Source organism: Aotus nancymaae, unplaced genomic scaffold (genome assembly GCF_030222135.1).
Source record: "Aotus nancymaae isolate 86718 unplaced genomic scaffold, 86718_ANA_hifiasm-v0.15.2.pri h1tg000067l, whole genome shotgun sequence".
NCBI lineage: Eukaryota > Metazoa > Chordata > Mammalia > Primates > Aotidae > Aotus > Aotus nancymaae.
In genome coordinates, this window is record NW_026988482.1 from 26,185,251 (window position 1) to 26,208,174 (window position 22,924).

The 22,924-nt window shown below is 44.5% G+C and overlaps 1 protein-coding gene across 6 annotated transcripts in view; it reads right to left on the bottom strand.

The window, feature by feature from the left end:
* Window positions 1-22,453, bottom strand: part of DCAF1 (DDB1 and CUL4 associated factor 1) — an 88,351-nt gene extending 65,898 nt beyond the window's left edge. Inside the window, exons 1-5 of one of the 6 annotated variants that reach the window (XM_064367142.1) lie at window positions 22,308-22,449; window positions 17,908-17,954; window positions 11,760-11,839; window positions 11,414-11,531; window positions 433-509 (exon numbers count right to left, since the gene is read on the bottom strand). In XM_064367142.1, the coding sequence (XP_064223212.1) occupies window positions 433-509; window positions 11,414-11,523 (187 nt within the window). In that variant the 5' untranslated portion in view covers window positions 11,524-11,531; window positions 11,760-11,839; window positions 17,908-17,954; window positions 22,308-22,449. Of the gene's footprint in view, window positions 1-432; window positions 510-11,413; window positions 11,532-11,759; window positions 11,926-17,907; window positions 17,955-22,307 lie in introns of those variants that run through there. The other 5 variants (XM_064367145.1, XM_064367141.1, XM_064367144.1 and 2 more) reach the window with 5 other exon arrangements.
* Window positions 22,454-22,924: the final 471 nt, after the last annotated feature.

Sequence of the window (22,924 nt, forward strand, 5' to 3'; positions counted from 1 at the left end):
TGCTTAAGCCAGGCTATTCAGGCTGCAGTGAGCTATGATCATGACACTGCACTGCAATCTGAGCAGCAGAGTACCTGTCTCCAAAAAAGAAAAAGTCAGAAAGGAGGACCATTTTTCTTTTTAATTATTTGTCATCACACCAACTGAGTTAACTAAAATACACCTACTTTTGTTCCTTTAGGTTATGTGATATCTGATCAGTAAATATCAGAATTATTTCCATTTTTTTCCAGAAATTTATTTTTCCTCACTGCCTCCACCTTGAGCAGCATTTTAACAAATAAAAGGTCTTAAAACTTACCACAGAAGATGCTATTTCAATTCAAAAATATTCTCATAAGCAATTTTTCTTAAAAAAAAAAAAAAAAAGACCACTCACTAGAAGTGTCTTTAAAAAAAAAAAAGATCCACGCTTAAGAGCACAAGCCTTACCAGGATGTCGATCATCAAATGGGTCTGGATCCCCTTTACGATATTCTTCAGTTTCTTTTTCAATCAATTCAGACATCCTAGCACAAAGGGAACAAGGGGTCAACTCTTGACAAGCATACAAAAAATGCAACGTCACCTATAACAGTCAACTCAACAGTCAAGGTACAAAATAAAAGCAGTTAGAAAAAGGCTACTTCTTTTGCTGAACATAGAAATCTAAACAACTGGCTGGGCGCAGTGGCTCACACCTATAATCCCAGCACTTTGGGAGGCTGAGGCGGGTAGATCACGAGGTCAAGAGATCAAGATCATGCTGGTTAACATGGTGAAACCCCATCTCCACTAAAAATACAAAAATGAGCTGGGCATGGTGGCGTGCGCCTATAGTTCCAGCTACTCAGGAGGCTAAGGCAGGAGAACTGCTTGAACCCAGGTGGCGGAGGTTGCGGTGAGCCGAGATCACACCATTGCACTCTAGCCTGGGTAACAAGAGCGAAACTCCATCTCAAAAAAAAAAAAAAAAAAGAAAGAAATTTAAACAATTATCTCATACAAGTTTCCACTCCTGAACTCATTCTTATATAAACTTTCCCTACCTCAAAAAATAACATTACCTTCACCTCAGAAGCCAAGAGCCTAGAAGTCATCTTTAAAATCTTCCTTTTTTCCTCCCTCTCCCACAACAATTTCTGTTACTCTACTACAAGGTACTTCCAGACTCACATCACTTCTCTGATTCTTGACCACTCCTATCCTTATCCAGACCACCATCAACTACCTGGATTATTTCCAATGGCCTTCTTAATAGTCTCCTTGCTTCCCGCTTCCATGTCTGACCTGACACAATTGATTCTCCAACTTCCAATGACTTACCACAATACCCTGAATTAAATCCAAGTACTACCATGGCCTGCAATTATCTGGCTTCTGCCTGCTGCTTCCTGACCACTTCTTCCAATCCTCCAACCTCCTTCATTAAGCTTCAGTCACTGTTCTTCAAAGAGCCCAAGATCACTCCTATTTCAGGGTTACAGTGTTATTACCTTAGCTTGTAACATTCTTCCCACCATCTAAGCTTCTACCCCTGCCCCAGTAAAACATTCATCTGCTTTCTCTCACTACAGGTGAGTTTTGCCTGATTCAGAATTTTTTTCCTTTTTTTCTTGTAGAGATGGGGTCTTGCTATATTGTCCAGGCTGCAGTGTAGTGGCTATTTACAAGCATAATCATAGCACACTACAGCTTCAAACTCTTGGCTTCAAGCAATCCTCCTGCCTCAGTCTCCCAAGTAACTGGGTCTACAGGCATGCAACACCATGTTTGGCTTGCTCCATACTTTCACATAAATGGAATCATATATAATCTTTTTACATCTGACTTTCATCTAACATGTTTTGAATAATACATGTTGCTGAATGTTTGAACAGTTCTATTTTATTCACGCATTCTCTATAAAACAAAAAATGGCTGCTCATGCCCGTAATCCCAGCACTTTGCGAGGCCATGAGGTTGGGAGTTCCAGACCAGCCTGACCAACACGGAGAAACTCCATCTCTACTAAAAATACATCAGCTGGGTATGGTGATGCAAGCCTGTAATCCCAGCTACTCGGGAGAATTGCTTTAACCCAGGAGATGGAGGTTGCAGGGAGCTGAGATGGCACCATAGCACTCCAGCCTGGACAGTAAGAGCTAAACTCCCGTCTCTCAAAAAAAAAAAAAAAAATTGCTATTTGAGTGCCCTGACACTTTATTATAATGACAAGCCAATACAAGACTATCATACTCTCCATCTAACACGCTCTGTCCTAAGTCAAACTCTCCAATGTGCTTATTTCCAGAACACTATACTTTCTAGTTTTTTTTTGTTTGTTTGTTTTTAATAAACAGGGCCCAGCATAGGTGACAGAATGAGACTCCAACTCAAAAAAAAAAAAAGGAAACGGAGTCCCACTCTTGCTCAGGCTGGAATACAGCAGCACGACTCATGGCTCACTGACGCCTCAACGTCCCAGGCTTAAGTAACCCTCCCACTTCAGCCTCCTGAATGGCTGGGACTACGGGCACACCACCATGCCCAGCTAGTTTTTAAATTTTTTTGTAGATGGAAAATTTGTTCCCCAGGCTGATCTTGAACTCCTGGGCTCAAGTCCACCTTGGCCTACCAAAGTTCTGGGATTATAGGAATGAGCAACCACACCCAGCCTTTCTAGTTTTTTTTTTTTTTTTTTTTTGAAATGGAGTTTTGCTCTTGGGAATTTGCCCAAGCTGGAGTGCAATGGTGCAAACTTGGCTCACTGCAACCTCCCCCTCTGGAGTTCAAGCAATTCTGCTGCAGTATCCCAAGTAGCTGGGATTACAAGGCACATGCCGCCACGCACGGCAAATTTTTTGTATTTTCAGTAAAAACGAGGTTTCACCACGTTAGCCAAGCTGATCTCGAACTCCTGACCTCAGGTGATCTGCCCACCTTGGCCTCCCAAAGTGCTGGGATTACAGGCGTCAGTCACTGTGCCAGGCCCTTTCTAGCCTTAAGAGTTAAACTCTCTGCAAAAATTACTGGTCCACTTTGATCAAGCTTCAAAAGCATTTCTGCTTTTTCTTCCTTTCCCTCTAAACTCTGAAAACTCTCTTTGACACAAAGGGCAATCACACAAAATAATGTATGCATACATATTTTTTTTGTTAGTGGTTTTTTTAATTGATTTTTTATTTATTTATATTTTTTCTTGACACGGAGCCTCACTCTGTCACCAGGCTGGAGTGCAGTGACACAATCTCGGCTCACCGTAACCTCTGCCTCCCAGGTTTAAGTGATTCTCCTGCCTCAGCCTCCCAAATAGCTGGGACTACAGGCGAATGCCACCACGCCCAGCTAATTTTTGTATTTTTAGTAGAGATGGGGTTTCACCATGTTGGCCAGGATGATCTCGATCTCTTGATCTCATGATCCACCTGACTCAGCCTCACAAAGTGCTGGAATTATAGGCATTAGCCACTGCGCCCAGATCTTTTTTTTTTTTTTTTTTTTTTTTTTTAAGAGACAGGGTCTCACTGTCTCTCAGGCTGAACTGCTGTGGTATAGTGGGACAATCGTACCTTACTGCAGCCTCAAACTCCTGGGCTCAAACAATCCTCCTGTGTCAGCTTCCCAAGTAGGTGGGAATACAGGTGTGCACCAGCATACCTGGCTATTTTTTTTTGAGACAGAGTCTTGCTCTGTTGCCCATACTGAAGTGCAGTGGCACAATCTCAGCTCACTGCAATCTCTGACTCCCAAGTTCAAGCGATTCTCCTGCCCCAGCCTCCTGAGTAGCTGGGATTATAGGTGTACGCCATCACACCCGGTTAATTTTTGTATTTTTAGTAGAGACAGGGTTTCACGAAGTTGGTCAGGCTGGTCTCGAATTCCTGACCTCACAATGTGCCCATCTTGGCCTCCCAAAGCGCTGAGATTATAGGTGTGAGCCACAGCACCCGGCCTCATACCTGGCTATTTTTTAAATTTTTTATATAGACAGTGTCTTGCTGTGTTGCCCAAGCTGGTCTTGAACTCCTGGACTCAAGCAATATTTCCACCTCAGCTTCACAAAATATATGTAGAATTACTATTATAAGATCTACTAGTATCAAACAAAAAAACAAAAAGATCTACTAGTATCTTCAGTTGAAACTAGGCAATATAGCAGAAAAGTTAAAAAAAACAGCGTGGACAACAAAGACTACGTTTTCAAATAAATATATATATGGGCTGGGCATGTTGGCTCACGCCTATAATCCCAGCACTTTGGGAGGCCGAGGCAGGAACATCATGAGCTCAGGAGTTCAAGACCAGCCTGGCCAAGATAGTGAAACCCCATTTCTACTAAAAATATAAAAATTAGCCAGGCGTGGTGGCAGGTACCTGTAATCCAGCTACTTGGGAGGCTGAGGTAGGAGAATCACATGAACCCAGGAGGCAGAGGCTACAGTGATCTGAGATCGTGCCAGTGCACTCTAGAGTCTGGGCGACAGAGCAAGACTCAGTCTCAAATATATATATATATGTATGTATATATATATGTGTGTGTATGTGTGTATATGTGTATATAGATTAATATATAAGTATATATGTGTGTATATATACATATACATCCATATTATATACACATATATACAGCCTCTGGGCCAGGCAGTGGTTCATGCCTATAACCCCAGCACTTTGGGAGGCCAAGACAGGAGAATCACTAGAGGACAAGAGTTAGAGACCAGTCTGGGCAATATAGTGAAATCCCCCCATCTCTACTAAAAATTAAAAAATTAGTTAGGCATGGTGGCAACACACCCTGTAGTCCCAGCTACTCAAGATGCTGAGACTGGATGATGACTTGAGCCCAGAAATTCAAGGCTGCAGTGAGCTATGATAACAGTGCTACACTCCAGTCTGGGTGACAGAATAAGATGTCTCCAAAAAAAAAAAAAAAAGAAGTGGCTTTTAGAGCCACATTTTCAGGGTTCATATCTGAGCTCTTCCACAGAGACAGTCTGGGTAAGTTATTTAACCTCTCTGTGCCTCAAGATAATAGTCCCTACATTACAGAGTTTCCCTGGGTTTAAATTAATTAGAACAAAATCTGACAAGTGAGAGCTTGTTAGGTGTTAATTGTGGGGTTTTTTTTTCTTCTTCTTTTCAGTCTTCTCTTCTCATTTTCCAACAGTGTTAATTGTCATTATAAAAACTGAGAATTGGGCCAGGAGCGGTGGCTCACACCTGTAAGCCCAGAACTTTGGGAGGCTGAGGCAGGTGGGTCACTTGAGGTCAGGAGGTCAAGACCAGTCTGGCCAACACGGTGAAACACCGTCTCTACTAAAAATACAAAAAACTGGCCAGGCGCGGTGGCTCACACCTGTAATCCCAGCACTTTGGGAGGCCGAGGCAGGTGGATCACGAGGTCAGGAGTTCAAGACCAGCCTGGCCAATATGTGAAACCCCGTCTTTTAAACTAAAAAAAAAAAAAAATTGGCCAGGTACAGTGGCTCACGCCTATAATAATCCTAGCACTTTGGGAGGCTAAGGTGGGCAGATCACGAGGTCAGGAGTTCAAGACCAGCCTGACCAACATGGTGAAACCTCGTCTCTACTGAAAATAAAAAAATTAGTTGGGCATGGTAGTGCACACCTATAGTCTCAGCTACTCAGCAGGCTGAGGCAAGAGAATCACTTGAACCCGGGAGGCAGAGGTTGCAGTGAGCTGAGATCATGGCAATGCACTCCAGCCTGGGCAACAGAGCAAGACTCCATCACATACACAAAAAAAAGATTATTAAAAAAAAAATACAAAAAATTAAGGAGACTGAGGCAGGAGAATTGCTTGAACCCGGGAGGTGGAGTTGCAGTGAGCCAAGATCGCACCACTGCACTCCAGCCTGGGCAACAGAACTAGACTCCAACTCAAAAAAAAAAAAAAAAGATTGCTTTTGACTTTACAGACTCACAGACAAAAAAAAAAAAGAAAAGAAAAAAAATTAGCTAGGTGTGGTGGCGCGAGCCTGCAGTCCCAAGTACTCGGGAGGCTGAAGCAGAAGGACTGCTTGAGGGGGAGGTTGCAGTGAGCCGAGATCGCGCCACTGCACTCCAGCATGAGCAACAGAGCTAGACTCTGTCTCAAAAAGAAAGAAAGAAAAAACATAAAAAGTTAGCTGGGCATTGTGGTACATGCCTGCAGTCCCAGCTATTCAGGAGACTGAAGTAGAAGGACTGCTTGAGGGGGAGGCTGCAGTAAGCTGAGATCACGCCACTGGACTCAAGCCTGGCAACAGAGCGAGACTCAACAAAACGAAACAAAACAAAAAGAGAACAAAAATTAGCTGGGCATGGTGGTAGGCACCTGTAATCCCAGCTACTCAGGAGGCTGAGGCAGGAGACTCACTTGAGCCTGGGAGACGGAGGCTGCAGTGAGCTGAGATAGCGCCACTGCACTCCAGTCTGCATGACAGAGCGAGACTCCGCCTCAAAAAAACACAAAACTCAGTACTCTCACATATTCCCCATGTATTAAGAGCAGTTAGGGCTGGGCATGGTGGCTCACACCTGTAATCCTAGCACTTTGGGAGGCCGAGGTGGGTGGATCACCTGAGGTCAGGAGTTCAAGACCAGCCTGGCCATCACGGTGAAACCCTATCTTTAAAAAAATTTAAAAAAGAGCAGTTAGGAACAGCGCATTTATCCCCATTTAAACTTTCATAATATTATAGTTTTTTCTCCATAAAAAGAGATCACTGCACAAACATAAAGATTTTTTTTTAGACAGATTCTTGCTCTGTTGCCCAGGCTGGAGTACAGTGGTGCGATCTCGGCTCACTGCAACCTCCGTCTCCCAGGTTCAAGTGATTCTCCTGCCTCAGCCTCCTAAAATAGCTGGGATTACAGGCACCCATCACCACTCGTGGCTAATTTTTTTGTATTTTTAGTAGAGACGAGGTTTCACCATGTTAGCCAGGATGGTCTTGAACTCCTGACCTCGTGATCCACTCACCTCGGGCTCCCACAGTGCTGGGATTACAGGCATGAGCCACAGTGCCCAGCATAACAAAAATATTTTTTAGAAGCTATGATATTGACCAGGCACAGTGGCTCACACCTGTAATACCAGCACTCTGGGAGGCCGAGGCAGGCAGATCACCTTAGGTCAGGAGTTTGAGACAGCCTGAGCAACATGGAGAAACCCAATCTCTACTAAAAATACAAAATTAGCTGGGCATAGTGGTGAATGCCTGTAATCCCAGCTATTTAGGAGGCTGAGGCAGAGGAATCGCTTGAACCCAGGAGGTGGAGGTTGCAGTGAGCTGAGATGGCACCATTGTACTCTGGCCTGGGCAACAAGAGCAAAACTATCTCAAAAAAAAAAAAAAAAAATACACATTCATAGGCCAGGCATAGTGGCTCATGCCTGTAATCTCGGCACTTTGGGAGGCTGAGGCAGGTGGACTGCTTGAGTCCAGGAGTTTAAGACTAGCCTGGGCAACATAGCAAAACCCTATCTCTACTAAAAATACAAAAAATTAGCCAGGCAGGGTGGCATGTGCCTGTAGTCCCTGCTACTCAGGAAGCTGAGGTGGGAGAATCACCTGAGCCCAGGAAGTTGAGGTTGCAGTAAACCAAGATCATGCCACTATACTCCAGGCTGGGCAACAGAGGAAGATCCTGTCTCAAAAAAAGACATAGTCTCTGACTTAAAGATGCTTACAGTTAGTTTAGTGAAGAGACATGTAAAAAAACAGCACCACTAACAACAACAATTACAGTACAATGTGCTATAATGGGGGAAAATTAAAATACATACATATTAGTGATAGTATTAAAACAAAGTGGTGGCCAGCATGGTGGTTCACACCTGTAATCCCAGTACTTTGGGGGGGGCCAACATGGAAAGAACGTTTGAGGTGAGGAGTTTGAGAATAGCCTAAGCAACATGGCGAGACCCTATCTCTACCAAAAAAAATTAAAAACCAAAAATTTAGCAGTGAGCTATAATCATACCACCGCACTCTATCGTGGGTGACAGAGTAAGACAGTCTCTAAAAAAAAAAAAAACTTTTTTTTTTTTAATGGTGGGGAGCCTAAACCTATCAGTGAAGGTTTTACAGACATGATTCTTTTCTTTTTTCTTTTTCCTTTTTTTTTTTTTTTTTTTTTAAAAGATGGGGTTTCACTATGATGGCCAGGCTGGTCTTGAACTCCTGACCTCAGGTGATCCACCCGTCTCGGCCTCCCAAAGTGCTAGGAATACAGGCATGAGCCACCGCACCCGGCCTACAGACATGTTTCTTGAACTACTTCTTTTAAGGTCTGAAGCTTGCCATGCAGACATGCCAAGGAAAGGCATTTCAGGCCAAAGAAACAGCAAGTGTAAAGAGATACACACGTAAAAAAATATGTTAATCCTTACAGAAAGAGACTAATACTATTAGGCAGAAAAAAGAGGCCATCCTCCTTTTTCTCATCCTATGGGGCCATTTATGTGAGGCCATTTATGATAAGTTGGGATTACAGGTGTGAGCCACCACACCCAGCACCGCTTGATTTAATACTCCTATCATTCATATGTATGTATTTTAATTTTCTGCCATTATACCACACTGTACTATAACTGTTTTTATTTATGTGTTTTCTCACTAAATTGTAAGCTTCTTGAATGCAAAAACTGTCTTTTTTTGAGGCAAAGTCTCTCGCTCTGTCGCCCAGGCTGGAGTGCAGTTTAGCAGTCTCAGCTCATTGCAACCTCCACCTTCGGGGTCTCAGCTCATTGTAACCTCCACCTCCAGGTTCAAGAGATTCTCCTGCCTCAGCTTCCCGAGTAGCTGGGACTACAGGCGTGGGCCACCACACCCAGCTAATTTTTTGTATTTTTAGTAGAGTCGGGGTTTCACCGTGTTAGACAGGATGGTCTCGATCTCCTGACCTTGTGATCCGCCCACCCAGCCTCCCAAAGTGCTGGGATTACAGGCGTGAGCCACCATGCCCGACCAAGATCATGTCTTTTTACTGATGTTTCCTCAAATAATGATGTACCCACTGCTTGGTACATAAAAACTATGTGTATATAATTTTACTGAAAAAAATCTGTTAAGGTACAGAGAATGAACAGTAAAGGCAAGGGAGAGGTGCTCTTGGGTTTTCTAAGGAGACGATCACTGGAACGTGAGAACTCTCAACATCCCATCCTCAATATCATAGCTGTGAAAACAACTTTTTGTTTATGCACTGACTACTTACTTTATAGAGAAAGAACTACAATATTATGAAAGTGAGCCACATCATAAATGACCTCATAGGCCCCACTAAAAACTTTACATTTTACTCTGTAGGAAAAAGGAAGCCAGAAAAGTATTATGAATGAAAGTAAGAAATATGAAAATCATATTTGTGTATGAGAAAGAAGAATCTTTCAGCAAGGGGGAGGATGTATTAAAAGAGGGTAAATGGGAGACAAAGTTATAAGGCACACTGCTTAATGGGCCAGTCAAGACATGATCAATACCTAATGAAGGCTAGGCGCGGTGGCTCATGCCTGTAATTCCAGCACTTTGGGAGACTGAGGTAAGTGTATCACCTGAAGTGAGTTCATTCAAGACCAACCTGGCCAACATAGCACAACCCTGTCTCTACTAAAAAAAAATTAAAAAATTAGCCAGGCATGATGGCTCACGCCTATAATCCCAGCTACTCAGGAGGCTGAGGCAGGAGAATCACTTGAACCTGGGAGGTGAGAGTTGCAGTGAACCGAGATCACACCACTGTGCTCCAGCCTGGGGGAGAGAGCAAGACTCCATCTCAAAAAAAAAATAGGCCGGGCACGGTGGCTCAAGCCTGTAATCCCAGCACTTTGGGAGGCCGAGGCGGGTGGACCACGAGGTCAAGAGATCGAGACCATCCTGGTCAACATGGTGAAACCCCGTCTCTACTAAAAATACAAAAATTAGCTGGGTATGGTGGTGCGTGCCTGTAATCCCAGCTACTCAGGAGGCTGAGGCAGGAGAATTGCCTGAACCCAGGAGGCGGAGGTTGCGGTGAGCCGAGATCGCGCCATTGCACTCCAGCCTGGGTAACAAAAGCGAAACTCCGTCTCAAAAAAAAAAAATAAAAAAAAAAAAAAATAAGAGGCCAGGTGCAGTGGCTCATGCCTGTAATCCCAGCACTTTGGGAGGCCCAAGCAGGTGGATCACTTGAAATCAGGAGTTCAAGACTGGCCTGGCCAAAATGGCAAAACCCCATCTTTACTAAAAATACAAAAATTAGCCAGGCGTGGTGGCAGGCACCTATAATCCCAGCTACTCAGGAGGCTGAGGCAGGGAGAACTGCTTGAACCTGGGAGGTGGAGGTTGTGGTGAACCAAGATCGTGCCACTACACTCCAGCCTGGGCAACAGAGCGAGACTCCATTCCCCCCAAAAAATTTCAAAAGCTTTTCAGTTTAAAACCAAGGTAGGGAATGAAAAAGTGTCAAGTTATGAATAAATGAGGAGAGACACAGAAATGAGGATAGCTCTGATTTGGACATGGTCTGTTTCAGGTGTCTGTGGAAGGGCCAAGTAGGCTGGCAGTGGTTTCACCTGTAATCCCAGCACTTTGGGAGGCTGAGGCAGGAGGACTGCTTGAGCCCAGATGTTCAAGACCAGCCTGGGTAACGCAGGGAGACTCTTCCTCTACAAACAATTTAAAAATTAGCCAGGTGTAGTGGTGCACACCTGTGGTCTCAACTAGTAGGGAGGCTGAGGTAGGAAGATGGCTTGAGCCCAGGAGATCCAGGCTGCAGTGAGTTGAGATCACGCCACTACAGCCTGGTGACAGTGTGAGACCCTGTTTCCAAAAAAAAAAAAAGAAAAAAAAAAAGCCAGAAGAGCCAGGAAAAGATATATTCACCAAGCGGTTAAGAAATGAGTCAAATTTTTATTTATTTATATAATTTAAATAGGCCAGCCATGGTGGCTCACACCTGTAATCTCAGCACTTTGGGAGCCCGAGGCAAGTGGATCACCTGAGCTCAGGAGTTCAAGACCAGTCTGGCCAACATGGTGAAACCCTGTCTCTATAAAAAAAAATACAAAAATTAGTGGTGGCAGGTAACTATAATCCCAGCTACTCAGGAGGCTGAGGCAGGAGAATCACTCTAACCCAGGAGGCAGAGGTTGCAGTGAGCTGAGATCACGCCATTGCACTCCAGCCTAGGCAACAAGAGCGAAACTCCATCTCAAAAAAAAAATTTTTTTTTAATAAGAAAATTAAAGAGCTTCAGGAAGTAGGGAGATAAACACTAAATCTAAGGAAAGAAAAAAACTTATTTAGAATTTACGGTCAAGGTAAAAATGTTCCTATGCTATTCTCCACACCAATTTTTGCTTGATTTTAAGCTAGTTTGTGTTTGTGTGTGTATGAAGAAATCTAGTGTATGAGTTGTATCTGAGGCTTTTTATTAAACTAGGCTTTAAAGAAATTATTCATACCTGGTAAGGATAGGTACCATGTCCTGCCCACTGCCATGTTCCTTTTCCCACTGCTCCAGCAGGGTAGTGAGCTCAGCTTTGGAGTCCACATGTACCACTACTGTAGTCATGGCTTTGCCTAAAGAAGCAAGAAAAAAAAGAAAAAAGAAAAAAAGAAAAACAATAAATGAAAACAAGCAAATAAAAGTGAAGAATGGGTAGAAAAGGGGGTAAGAAGCAAGAAAAATAATTAAAAAGGGAAATTTAACACCTTGGACCCTTCAGAATTATTTGTGGTGCAGTGGAAAACCTGGGATACTCATCAAGTCTAGACACCCATCCAGTCATGATGAACAAGTACTCTCACCTTTCTCTGCCTCAGCTTCAACTGTCAAATGAGGCAAGAAGCTGGCTCAAAATGGTGATTCTTAAGCTTTCTAGGAGCCCCTTTGAAAATCAGACAAAAGTTATATCTTTCACTCATCAAAATGAATTTACCGCCAGGCACGGTGGCTCATGCCTATAATCCCAGCACTTTGGGAGGCTGGGGCAGGCTGATCACTTGAGGTCAGGAGTTTGAGACCAGCCTGGCCAACATGGTGAAACCCTGTCTCTACTAAGAATACAAAAATTAGCTGGGCGTGGTGACAGGTGCCTGTAATCCCAGCTACTTGGGAGGCTGAAGCAGGAGAATTGCTTGAACCTGGGAGGCGAAGACTGCCTTGAGCCGAGATCTCGCCACTGCACTCCAGCCTGGGTGATAGAGCGATACTCTGTCTCAAAAAAAGAAAAAAAAATAGATTTACCTAATGCCTACCTGTAATACATATAATAATCCCAGGCCTAGATCTCTGAGGTCTAAAACTTTGTGCTTACTTTTTTCTTTCGTTTTTTTTTTCTAGACCAGGACCACCAGAAAATGCTTACAGTATTTTAATACAAAATGTGGCCAAAACTACTCTGAAAAATACTTTGCTCTTGTTAGTCCTTTGAGGTAAGTTCTATGAAAAAGAATGGCACACTCCTGTTAATTCCGTTTTTTTTTTTTTTTGAGACGGAGTGTTACTCTGTCGCCCAGGCTGGAGTACAGTGGCATATCTCAGCTCACAGAAACCTTCGCCTCCCGGGCTCAAGCAATTCTACTGCCTCAGTCTCCTAAGTAGCTGGGATTATAGGCGCCCACCACCACACCTGGCTAATTTTTGTATTTTTAGTACAGACGAGGTTTCACCATGTTGGCCAGGCTGGTCTCGAATTCCATTTTTTTTTTTTTTGACACGAGAGGCAGAGAAGGTTGGCTGGGTTGAGAGGTCAAACCAGGGATGCAGAAGGGCAGGGAGCTGGGGAGAGCTTTGGAGGACCACATAAGACACCCACATAAGAGAGGCTTGTAAGGAGATCCAAAAGGGATAAATGAGACGCAAATGTTTTTGACAGTTTATAGCATCAACTTCCTTATAAAAGTAGCCTTAAAATCAAAATGTCATATTCTGCCACGCAAAATGTGTATCTTCTCAGAAATAGCAACCATTCCATAAAAAGAGTTTCACACCATAAACGAACTACTAGCTGATCTAAAATGAACTCTTCAAAAGCTATCTACCATAAAACCGGCCGGGCACGGTGGTTCACGCCTGTCATCCCACCACTTTGGGAGGCCAAGGCGGATGGATCACAAGGTCAGGAGTTAGAGATCAGCCTGGCCAACATGGTGAAACCCCATCTCTACTAAAAATATAAAAATCAGCCAGGTGTGGTGGCATGTGCCTGTAATCCCAGCTACTCAGGAGGCTGCGGCATGAGAATTGCTTGAACCAAAGAGGCAGAGGTTGCAATGAGCCAAGACTGCGCCACTGCAGTCCATCCTGGGCAACAGAGTGAGACTGTCTCAAAAAACAAAACAAAAAAACCACACTGGACTGGAGTCCTAGCCAGAGTAAGTAAACAAGAAAAAGAAATATAAAGTATCCAAGTTGAAAAGGAAGAAGTAAAATTATCTTTATTCCTATATGATATAATACTATATACAGAAAAGCCTAAATAATCCACATAAAAATTATTAGAATAAATGAATTCAGCAAAGTTGCAGGGTAGAAGAGCAACACACAAAAATCAGTTGTACTGCTATACACTAGAAGAGAACAATTTACAATAGCACCAAAAATAATAAAATAATTAGAAACAAATTTAACTTAAAAGGCACAAGGCTGGGAAGGGTGGCTCACACCTGTAATCCCAGAACTTTGGAAGGCCAAGGTGGGTAGATTGCTTTAGCTCAGGAATTCAAGTCCAGTTGGGGCAACATGGCAAAATCTAGTCTTTAAAAAACTGCAAAAAATTAGCCAGGTGTGGTGGTGTGCACCTGTACTCCCAGCTACTCAGGAGGCTGAGGTGGGAGAATTACCTGAATCCAGAAAGTTGAGGCTGCAGTGAGCCGAGATCACACTACTGCACTCTAGCCTAGAAGATTTAGTGGGACCCTGTCCCAACAACAAAAAAGACATAAATACAAGACTTGTACACTGAAAACTACAAAAAATTGCTGGAGTCAATTAAAGATGACCTAAATTTTAAATAACCTAAGTAAACAAAAAGATACTCTGTGTTCACGGATTAGAAGGCTTAGTATCAAGACGGCAATAGGTAATACTCTCCAACGTGGTCTACAAATTCAATACAATCGCTATAAAAATCCCAATGATTGGTTTAGCACCAAGGGTCGAAAATAAATTTTAAAAAAAAGGAAAAAAAATAAAAATAAATATCCCAACGACTGACTGGGCTCGGTGGCTCACCCTGTAATCCCAGCACTTTGGGAGGCTGAGGTGGGCAGATCACCTGGGTTTCGGAGTTCAAGACCAGCCTGGCCAATATGGTGAAACCCCATCTCTACTAAAAATATAAAACATTAGCCAACCACGGTGGTGGACGCCTGTAATCCCAGCTACCAGGGAGACTGAGGCAGGCAAATCGCCTGAACCTGAGAGGTGGAGGTTGCAGTAAGCAGAGATCATGCCCCTGCACTCCAGTCTGGGAGCGACAGAGAGAGACTACGTCTCAAAAAAAAAAAAAAAAAAAGGGGCTGGGTGCGGTGGCTCACACCTGTAATACCAAAACTTTGGGAGGCCAAGGCAGGTCGATCACCTGCGGTCAAGAGTTCGAGACCAGCTTGGCCAACATGGTGAAACCCCATAGCAATTGAAAATACAATGCCAGACACAGGTGATGGGGAGGAAGGCAGCAAATCACACTGCCATGTGTGTACCTATGCAACAATCTTGCATGTTCTTCACATGTACCCCAAAACCTAAAATGCAATTAAAAAAATAAAAGAAAATAAAAAATAAAAGAAAATACAAAAAAGTTAGCTGGGCATGGTGGTGAGCACCTGTAGTCCCAGCTAATCAGGAGACTGAGGCACAAGAATCGCCTGAACCCAGGAGGTGAAGTTGCAGTGGGCAACCAAGAGCATTCTACTTGCACTCCTGCCTGGGTGACAGAGTGAAACTCTGTCTCAAAAAAAAAAAAAAAGTCTCAATGACACCTTTTGCAGAAAGGGACATGTTAATTCTAAAATTCGTATGTAATTGCAAGAGACCTTGAATAGCCACAACAATACTAGGGGAAAAAAAAACAAAGTTGAAAAAATCACACTTGTGATTTCAAAACTTGCTATAAAGCTACAGTAATCGGAACAGCACGACACTGACATAAGGCTCAATATATAGACAAATACAACAGAACTGATAATCCAGCAATCAGCACTCACATTTATGATCAATTTTCAACAAACACATACACTAGCCATGAACAAGACCAGAATGGTACCAAGACCATTCAATAGGAAAAAAGTATTCTCAATAAGTAGTGCTGCCCGGGCTCAATGGCTCATACCTGTAATCCCAGCACTTTAGGAGGCCAAGACAGACAGATCACTTGAGGTGAGGAGTTCGAGACCAGACTGGCCAACGTGGTGAAACCCTATCTCTACTAAAATACAAAAATTAGCCGTGCGTGGTGGTGTGCGCCTATAATCCCAGCTACTTGGGAGGCTGAGGCAGGAGAACTGCTTGAATCCAAGAGGCAGAAGTTACAGTGAGCCGAGATAGTGCTACTGTCCTCCAGCCTGATCAACAGAGCAAGACTCTGTCTCAAAAAAACAAAACAAAATGAAACAAAAGAAGTAGTGCTGAGACCAGATTCAGTGGCTCACACCTGTAATCCCAGCACTTTGGGAGGCCGAGGCAGGCAGATCACAAGGTCAGGAGATCAAGACCATCCTGGCCAACATGGTGAAATCCCATCTCTACTAAAATATAAACACTTAGGTGGGTGTGGTGGTGCACGCCTGCAGTCCCATCTACTCAGGAGGCTGAGGCAGGGGAATCGCTTAAACCTGGGAGGCAGAGGGTGCAGTGAGCCAAGATCACGCCACTGCACTCCAGTCTGGCAACAGAGCAAGACTCCATCTCAAAAAAAAAAAAAAAGCAAAAACAGTAGTGCTGAGAAAACTGGATATTATCATGCAAAAGAATGAAGTTGGAACCTTGTCTCACAGTATATGCAAAAATTGGCAGAGTACCGCGGCTCACGCCTGTAATCCCAACACTTAAGGCAGATGAGCTGAAGTCAGGAGTTCGAGACAAGCCTGGCCAACAAGGTGAAACCCCATCTCTACTAAAAATACAAAAAATGCAGGGCATGGTGGTGGGCACCTGTAATCCCAGCTACTCAGAGGGAGCAGAGGATGCAGTGAGAAGAGATTATGCCACTCACATCAGCCTGGGCAAAAGAGTGAGACTACAACTCAAACAAAAAAAAAGCCAAGAAACACAGGAATGATACGCAACATCAGTCACCAAGAAACTGCAAATCAAAACCACAATGAGGGTTGGGTGCGGTGGCTAACTCTGTTATCCCACCACTTTGGGAGGCCAAGGCAGCGGGATTATGAGGTCAGAAGTTCGAGACCAGCCTGGCCAACATGGAAACGCTGTCTCTACTAAAAATACAAAAATTAGCCAGGCACAGTGGTGCACGCCTGTAGTCCCAGCTACTCGGGAGGCTGAGGCAGGAGAATTGCTTGAACCCAGGAGGCAGAGGTTGCAGTGAGCCGAAACCACGCCACTTGCACTCCAGCCTGGGCGACAAGAGCAAAACTCTGTCTCAAAAAAAAAAAACAAAGAATAAGCCAGGCACAGTGGCTCACGCCTGTAATCCCAGCACTTTTGAGAGGCCGAGGTGGGCAGATCACAAGTTCAGGAGTTTGAGACCATCCCGGTCGACATGGCGAAACCCCGTCTCTACTAAAAATACAAAAATTAGCTGGGCATGGTGGCGCATGCCTGTAGTCCCAGCTACTCGGGAGGCTGAGGCGGGAGAATTGCTTGAACCCAGGAGGTGGAGGTTGTGGTGAGCCGAGATCGTGCCATTGCACTCCAGCCTGGGTAACAAAAAAGCGAAACTCGGTCTCAAAAAAAAAAAACAAAAACAAAAACAAAAAATTAGCCAGGCATGGTGACAGGCACCTGTAATCCCAGCTACTTGAAAGGCTGAGGCAGGAGAATTGCTTGAACCCGGGAGGCAGAGGTTTCGGTGAGCCAAGATGTCGCCATTGCTACTGAGGGAGGCTGAAGCAAGAGAACTGTTTGAGCCCAGAAGGTAAAGGCTGAAGTGAGCCATGATTACACCACTGTACTCCAGTCTGAGCAAAAGTGTGAGACCCTGTCACAAGGAAAAAAAAAAAAATGATCTTTATCTTGTTATGCCCAAGACAGTGAGGATGCATTACTCAAGTTCTTAAGTGAGTTCTTCAAATGCTATGAAGAAATGATGGTTTGTCCAATGATGACACGATAGTTACCTATTAGTGAGTATCTAGTATTCGACAGACATTGAGCTAAATAATTTACTATACTTACATTATTCTGAATTTTCACAGCCATCCTGCCCCCTGCCTTTTTTTTTTTTTTGAGACAGAATCTTGCTCTGTTGCCAGGCTGGAGTGCAGTGGCATGATCTCAGCTCACTGCAACCTCTGCCTCCCAGGTTCAAGCAATTCTCCTGCCTCAGCCTCCCAAGCAGCTGGAACAGACTACAGGCACGCGTCACCACGCCCACCTTTTTGTATTTTTAGTAGAGACAGGGTTTCACCATATTGGCCAGGATGGTCTTGATCTCTTGACCTGCCCAGCTTTTTGTATTTTTAGTAGAGACAGGGTTTCACCATATTGGCCAGGATGGTCTTGATCTCTTGATCTGCCCAGCTTTTTGTATTTTTAGTAGAGACAGGGTTTCACCATATTGGCCAGGATGGTCTTGATCTCTTGACCTTGTGATCCACCCGTCTCGGCCTCTCAAAGTGCTGGGATTAAAGGCATGAGCCACCGTGCCTGGCCTATCTTGCCCTTTTTTTACACATGAGGAAACAAGCTCAGAGAGGTCCCTAAGACCAAGCAGTTGGTACTAGGTAGAAAAGGGTTTCAAGGATTCAAATCTCAACTCTGCTGACATACCTGTGAAGTCTTGGTTATTTAACTTCTCCAAATCTCAATTTCCTTTTCTGTAAGATGGAAACAGTTGTTTTGCAGGGTTAAATGACAATATTGTCCCCATGATGGAATAATATAAAGCCTCAAGAAATACATATGTAAAATGTCCTTATCCTAACAAGGGTCTGCTAGAGTATTTAGGAGTAACACGCCTGCAACTTATTTTCCAATGATTCCACAAAATAAATAAATAGGTAACACACACAAAAATAGAGAAAATATGGTATAATATTAACAACTGTTGGCCAGGCACAATGGCTCATGCCTGTAATCCCAGCACTTTGTTAGACTGAAGCAGGTGGATCACTTGAAGCCAGGAGTTTGAGACCAGCCTGGCCAACATGGCAAAACCCCATCTCTACTAAAACTACAAAAATTAGCCAGGCGTGGTGGCACAAACCTGTAATCTTAGCTACTCTAGAGGCTGAGGTATGAGAATTGCTTGAACTCAGGAGGCAGAGGTTGCAGTGGGCAGAGATCACACTATTGCACTCCAGGTTAAGTGACACAGGAGGAACTGTCTCAAAAAAAAAAAAAAAAGCCAGGCGCAGGGGCTCACATCTATAATACCAGCACTTTGGGAGGCCAAGGCAGGCAGATCACTTAATGTCTTAAGTTCGAGACTACCCTGACCAACATGGTGAAACCCCATCTCTACTAAAAATACAAAAATTTAGCCGGGCGTGGTAGTGGGTGCCTATAATTCCAGCTATTCGGGAGGCTGAGGCAGGAGAATTGCTTGAACCTGCGAGGTGGAAACTGTAATAAGCTGAGATCGCACCACTGCACTCCAGCCTGGGCAACAGAAGCTCCTTCTCAAAAAAAAAAAAAAAAATTGCTGAATCTTAATAAACAAGTGTTCATTTTACTATTCTTTTAACATCTGCTTGAAAGTTTTTATAATAAAAAGTTGGAAAAAATTGAGAAGCATTTCCTTTCCTAATTTGGACCAACTCTGAAATATACCGTCAAGTGAGAAAAGCTAAGGGCAGAACTCAGAATTAAAAAGGATGATGTGTGAATATATATATATATCCCCCTTGAATAAAATATCCCTGGAAGAATACACAAGAAACAGATTATCTATTATAAACAGCAACTACTGACTTACTATAGGATAAAGGTAGAACAGAGATTTCTCACTACTTTTTTACCCTGGGTCTACCATTTTCCCACTATTTTGTAATCTACTGAAATTGTTAAATGTCATGAAAGATGTCCTCTTTTAATACACAATACTAAGTGGCCTATTTAGCAGAAATTATCCCAAACCTAAAATAAAGTCCATGACAAAAACCAGATCCTGGCCAGGTTCAGTGGCTCACGCCTGTAATCCTAGCACTTTGGGAGGCCAAGGTGGGCGGATCACGAGGTCCAGAGATCAAGACCATCCTGGCCAATATGGTGAAACCCCGTCTCTACTAAAATACGAAAAATAAATTAGACAGGCATGGTGGCACGCGCCTGTAGTCCCAACTACTCAGGAGGTTGAGCCAGGCGAATAGCTTGAACCCAGGTGGCGGAGGTTGCAGTGAGCCAAGATAGCGCCACTGTACTCCAGCTTGGTGACAGAGCAAGACCCCGTCCCCCCCAAAAAAAGATGCTTATAGTTATAATTCTAAAGCAAACATCTGTAAGTATTCTTATCAAAGAAAATTTGTTTTTGAGACAGGGTCTCACTCTGTTGAGCGATCTCAGTTCACTGCAATCTCTGCCTCCCGACTAGCTGGAATTACAGGCATGCACCACCACGCCCAGCTAATTTTTGTATTTTTAGTGGAGATGGGGTTTTACCACGTTGGTCAGGCTGGTATCGAACTCCTGACCTCGTGATCCACCCGCCTCAGCCTCCCAAAATGCTGGGATTACAGGTGTGAGCCACTGCACCCAGCCTTCCGGAGAAAATTTTTTAAACCCAAGCTTAGAGCTTTAAGTAAAAATTTGCTCAATAATTACTACGACATATGAGATCATATACTGTAATAACTTTTTTCTTTTTTTAATATTAAAAAAACTTTTTTTTTTTTTTAATTAAAGACGGGGTTTCACCACGTTGGTCAGGCTGGTCTTGAACTCCTGACCTCAGGTGATCTGCCAGCCTTGGCCTCCAAAGTGCTTGGATTACAGGCGTGAGCCACCACACCCAGCCATAACTTTTTTTTTTTTTGAGACAGAGTCTCACTCTGTCACCCAGGCTGGAGTGCAATGGCGTGATCTTAGCTCACTGCAACCTCGGCCTCCCAGGTTCAAGCAATTCTCCTGCCTCAGCCTCCCAAGTAGCTGGGATTACAGGCACCCACCACCGCGTCCGGCTAATTGTAGTAACTTTCAATTACTGTCCTTGATTACATTCTTAACTAAAACAATACAAGAGGCTGGGCACAGTGGCTCACGACTGTAATTCCAACACTTTGGGAGGCCAAGGCAGGCAGATCACAAGGTCAGGAGTTCGAGATCAGCCTGGCCAACATGGTGAAACCCCATCTCTACTAAAATAGAAAAATTAGCCGTGCGTGGTGGTGTGCGCCTACAATCCCAGCTACTTGGGAGGCCGAGGCAGGAGACTTACTTTAACCCAGGAGGCAGAGGTGGTAGTGAGCCGAGATCATACCACTGCTCTCAAGCCTGGGCAACAGTGCAAGACTCTGTCTCAAAAAAAAAAAAAGAGACAATTGGTAATAAACCAGTCCAATCACTTCAAACTAATATGTGGTTCATTCTATGAGATTCCTGGTCTATTAAATTTAAAAACTTGCCCGGCACAGTGGCTGAAGCCTGTAATCCCAGCACTTTGGGAGGCCAAGTCAGGAGGATTGCTTGAGGTCAGCTGGGCAACAGTTCGAGATATAGTCTACATAAAAATTTTAAAATTAGCCAGTCATGGTAGCCTGTGCCTATGGTCCTAGTTACCCAGGAGGCTGAGGCAGGATCCTTTGAGTCTAGGAGTTGGAGGCTGCAATGAGTTATGATCACACCACTGCACTCCAGCCTAGGCTACAGAGCAAGATCCTGTATTTAAAACAACTTTTACGACAGGTATAGTGGCTCATGCCTGGAGTTTAAGACCAGCTTGGCCAACATAGTGAGACTACTGTCTCTACAAAAAAAATGAATAAAAGTAATTTAAAAACTGTATAATAGGCAGAATAGTAAAACACTGTACTCAGCAACTCCCCAAGAAATGCTGAGCACAAAATTATTTCCGTACATTTCCCAAATTCTCTATTATCTCTTTAACATCCAAAAATATATCCCCACTCAAAAATGGGTAATGAATAACTGCTATATAAAAAACTCAAATCTTCACATCATCAAAAAGAAAAATACTAAATCGATTCCTGAAGTCTAAATAGACACACTTGCATAAACACTAAAGGTAAATTCCAGTAAGCTGGAAAAAGAAAATGCAAGATGACATTACCAATTAATCTCTCATTTTGTATGTTAATGCATTTTAAACAGGAAGATGCTGCTAACAAAATATTAAAACATGTAGACTAATTAAAAGGCTTCATAGAAAAGACAGGGTAAGGAAAAACCGAGACCAACATGACATGGCCAAGGACGAGTCATTTGTGACTCAAAAAATAACTAATACAAACACTCCAAAACTATTTCCTCAACAAATGGAAAGCCAGAGCGCTGCCACTACAGGAAGAGGAAGCCAGACAAAAACCGTCTAGGAAGAGAAGTTGTTAAATACTATAACCCCCGGAAATAGACTCCGGGAAGCTTGGCGGGCACTCTGAGGTTTAGCTCCAGGCTGCGGGACCCACACACCTCTCTCCAACGCTTCCCTCCTTCATTGGGATGGGAGGAGTGTCCGGGAAGCTCCGCCCCCGTCGCACGGTCCAAGAGCCGGCCGGGTGCAGGGAGAGGTGGCACAAGGCCGAGAGAAGAGAGAGCCCGCCCAGGTGACTGGAGCTGGAGGCGGAGACACAGTCCGGGAAGGGGGCTGCCGTATAGTACGGAAGATGGAGCCCCCTAGCCGGTACGGAACGGAGACTAAGAGGATTGGAAGGAAAAAGATGACAAGGGAAATAAACAGTGCCCCTCCTCCAGGTAGGGGCGGACACACCCCGCCCCCCCACTCCGGGCGGAAGAGTTACTCTCAGGAAGCTTCTCTTGGGGAGTAGAGGAAGAACGTGGAGGCCCCGCCCCCGGGACAGGAATCAAGAGGAGGAAAAGTCCTGTCAGGCCCCGGGCTCAGCCTCCTGGCAGACCGGCCCGCCCCCTCCTCGCCGGCGGCCCAGGCAGGTGCCGCCCCTCCCCCAGCTCGGCGCCCACTCTGCCGCCCAGCCGGCCGCGCGCTCCGTTTCCTCGCGCCCCTCCCGGAGAGCCGCCTCCCTCCATTTCCCACTCACCTTCCCAGGCGGCTCCGCCGCTGCCCACCCCCCGACCCCGCCAGCGGCCACAGTTCACACACACACACAGCCTCAGGTCCCGCACTCACTCTCCACTCACACACACACACAACGCGACTACGGCTCCACAGCGGCCCACATATTATGCGTCACTCGCGCGCTACGTGCGCCGCGCGCGCGCGCGCCGACTTGGCGCGAGGACCGCGAGCAAGGGGCGGGAGGAGAATGACCGCGCGATCGGAGGAAAATTGAAGAGTCCCGGGGACGCCTGGGAAATGAAGTTCCGCGTCTAGGGGCGGGCCCACCAGTCCCAATTAATGCATGAGCCCTTCGTCCCGCTCATTGACTTCTGGGATTTGTAGTTTTTTGGATAGATGCGAACTGCTGAGTACTCATTGGCTGCTTCGGAAGGCGGAAGTGAAAAGTGAGGGAGCCAGTCCTTTCAAGACAGTGGCATAATCGCCTGATGCCTTTTTAGTATCTTTTTCCGACCTGTGTGCGCAAAGAGCCTCTGTTTTATTCTCCCATTTGCCCCATCTTACCTAGAACATACCGTGATCTAAGAAAATATTTCTCATAAACTTATCAGAAATCACAGCACTCATTAAACAGAAGGC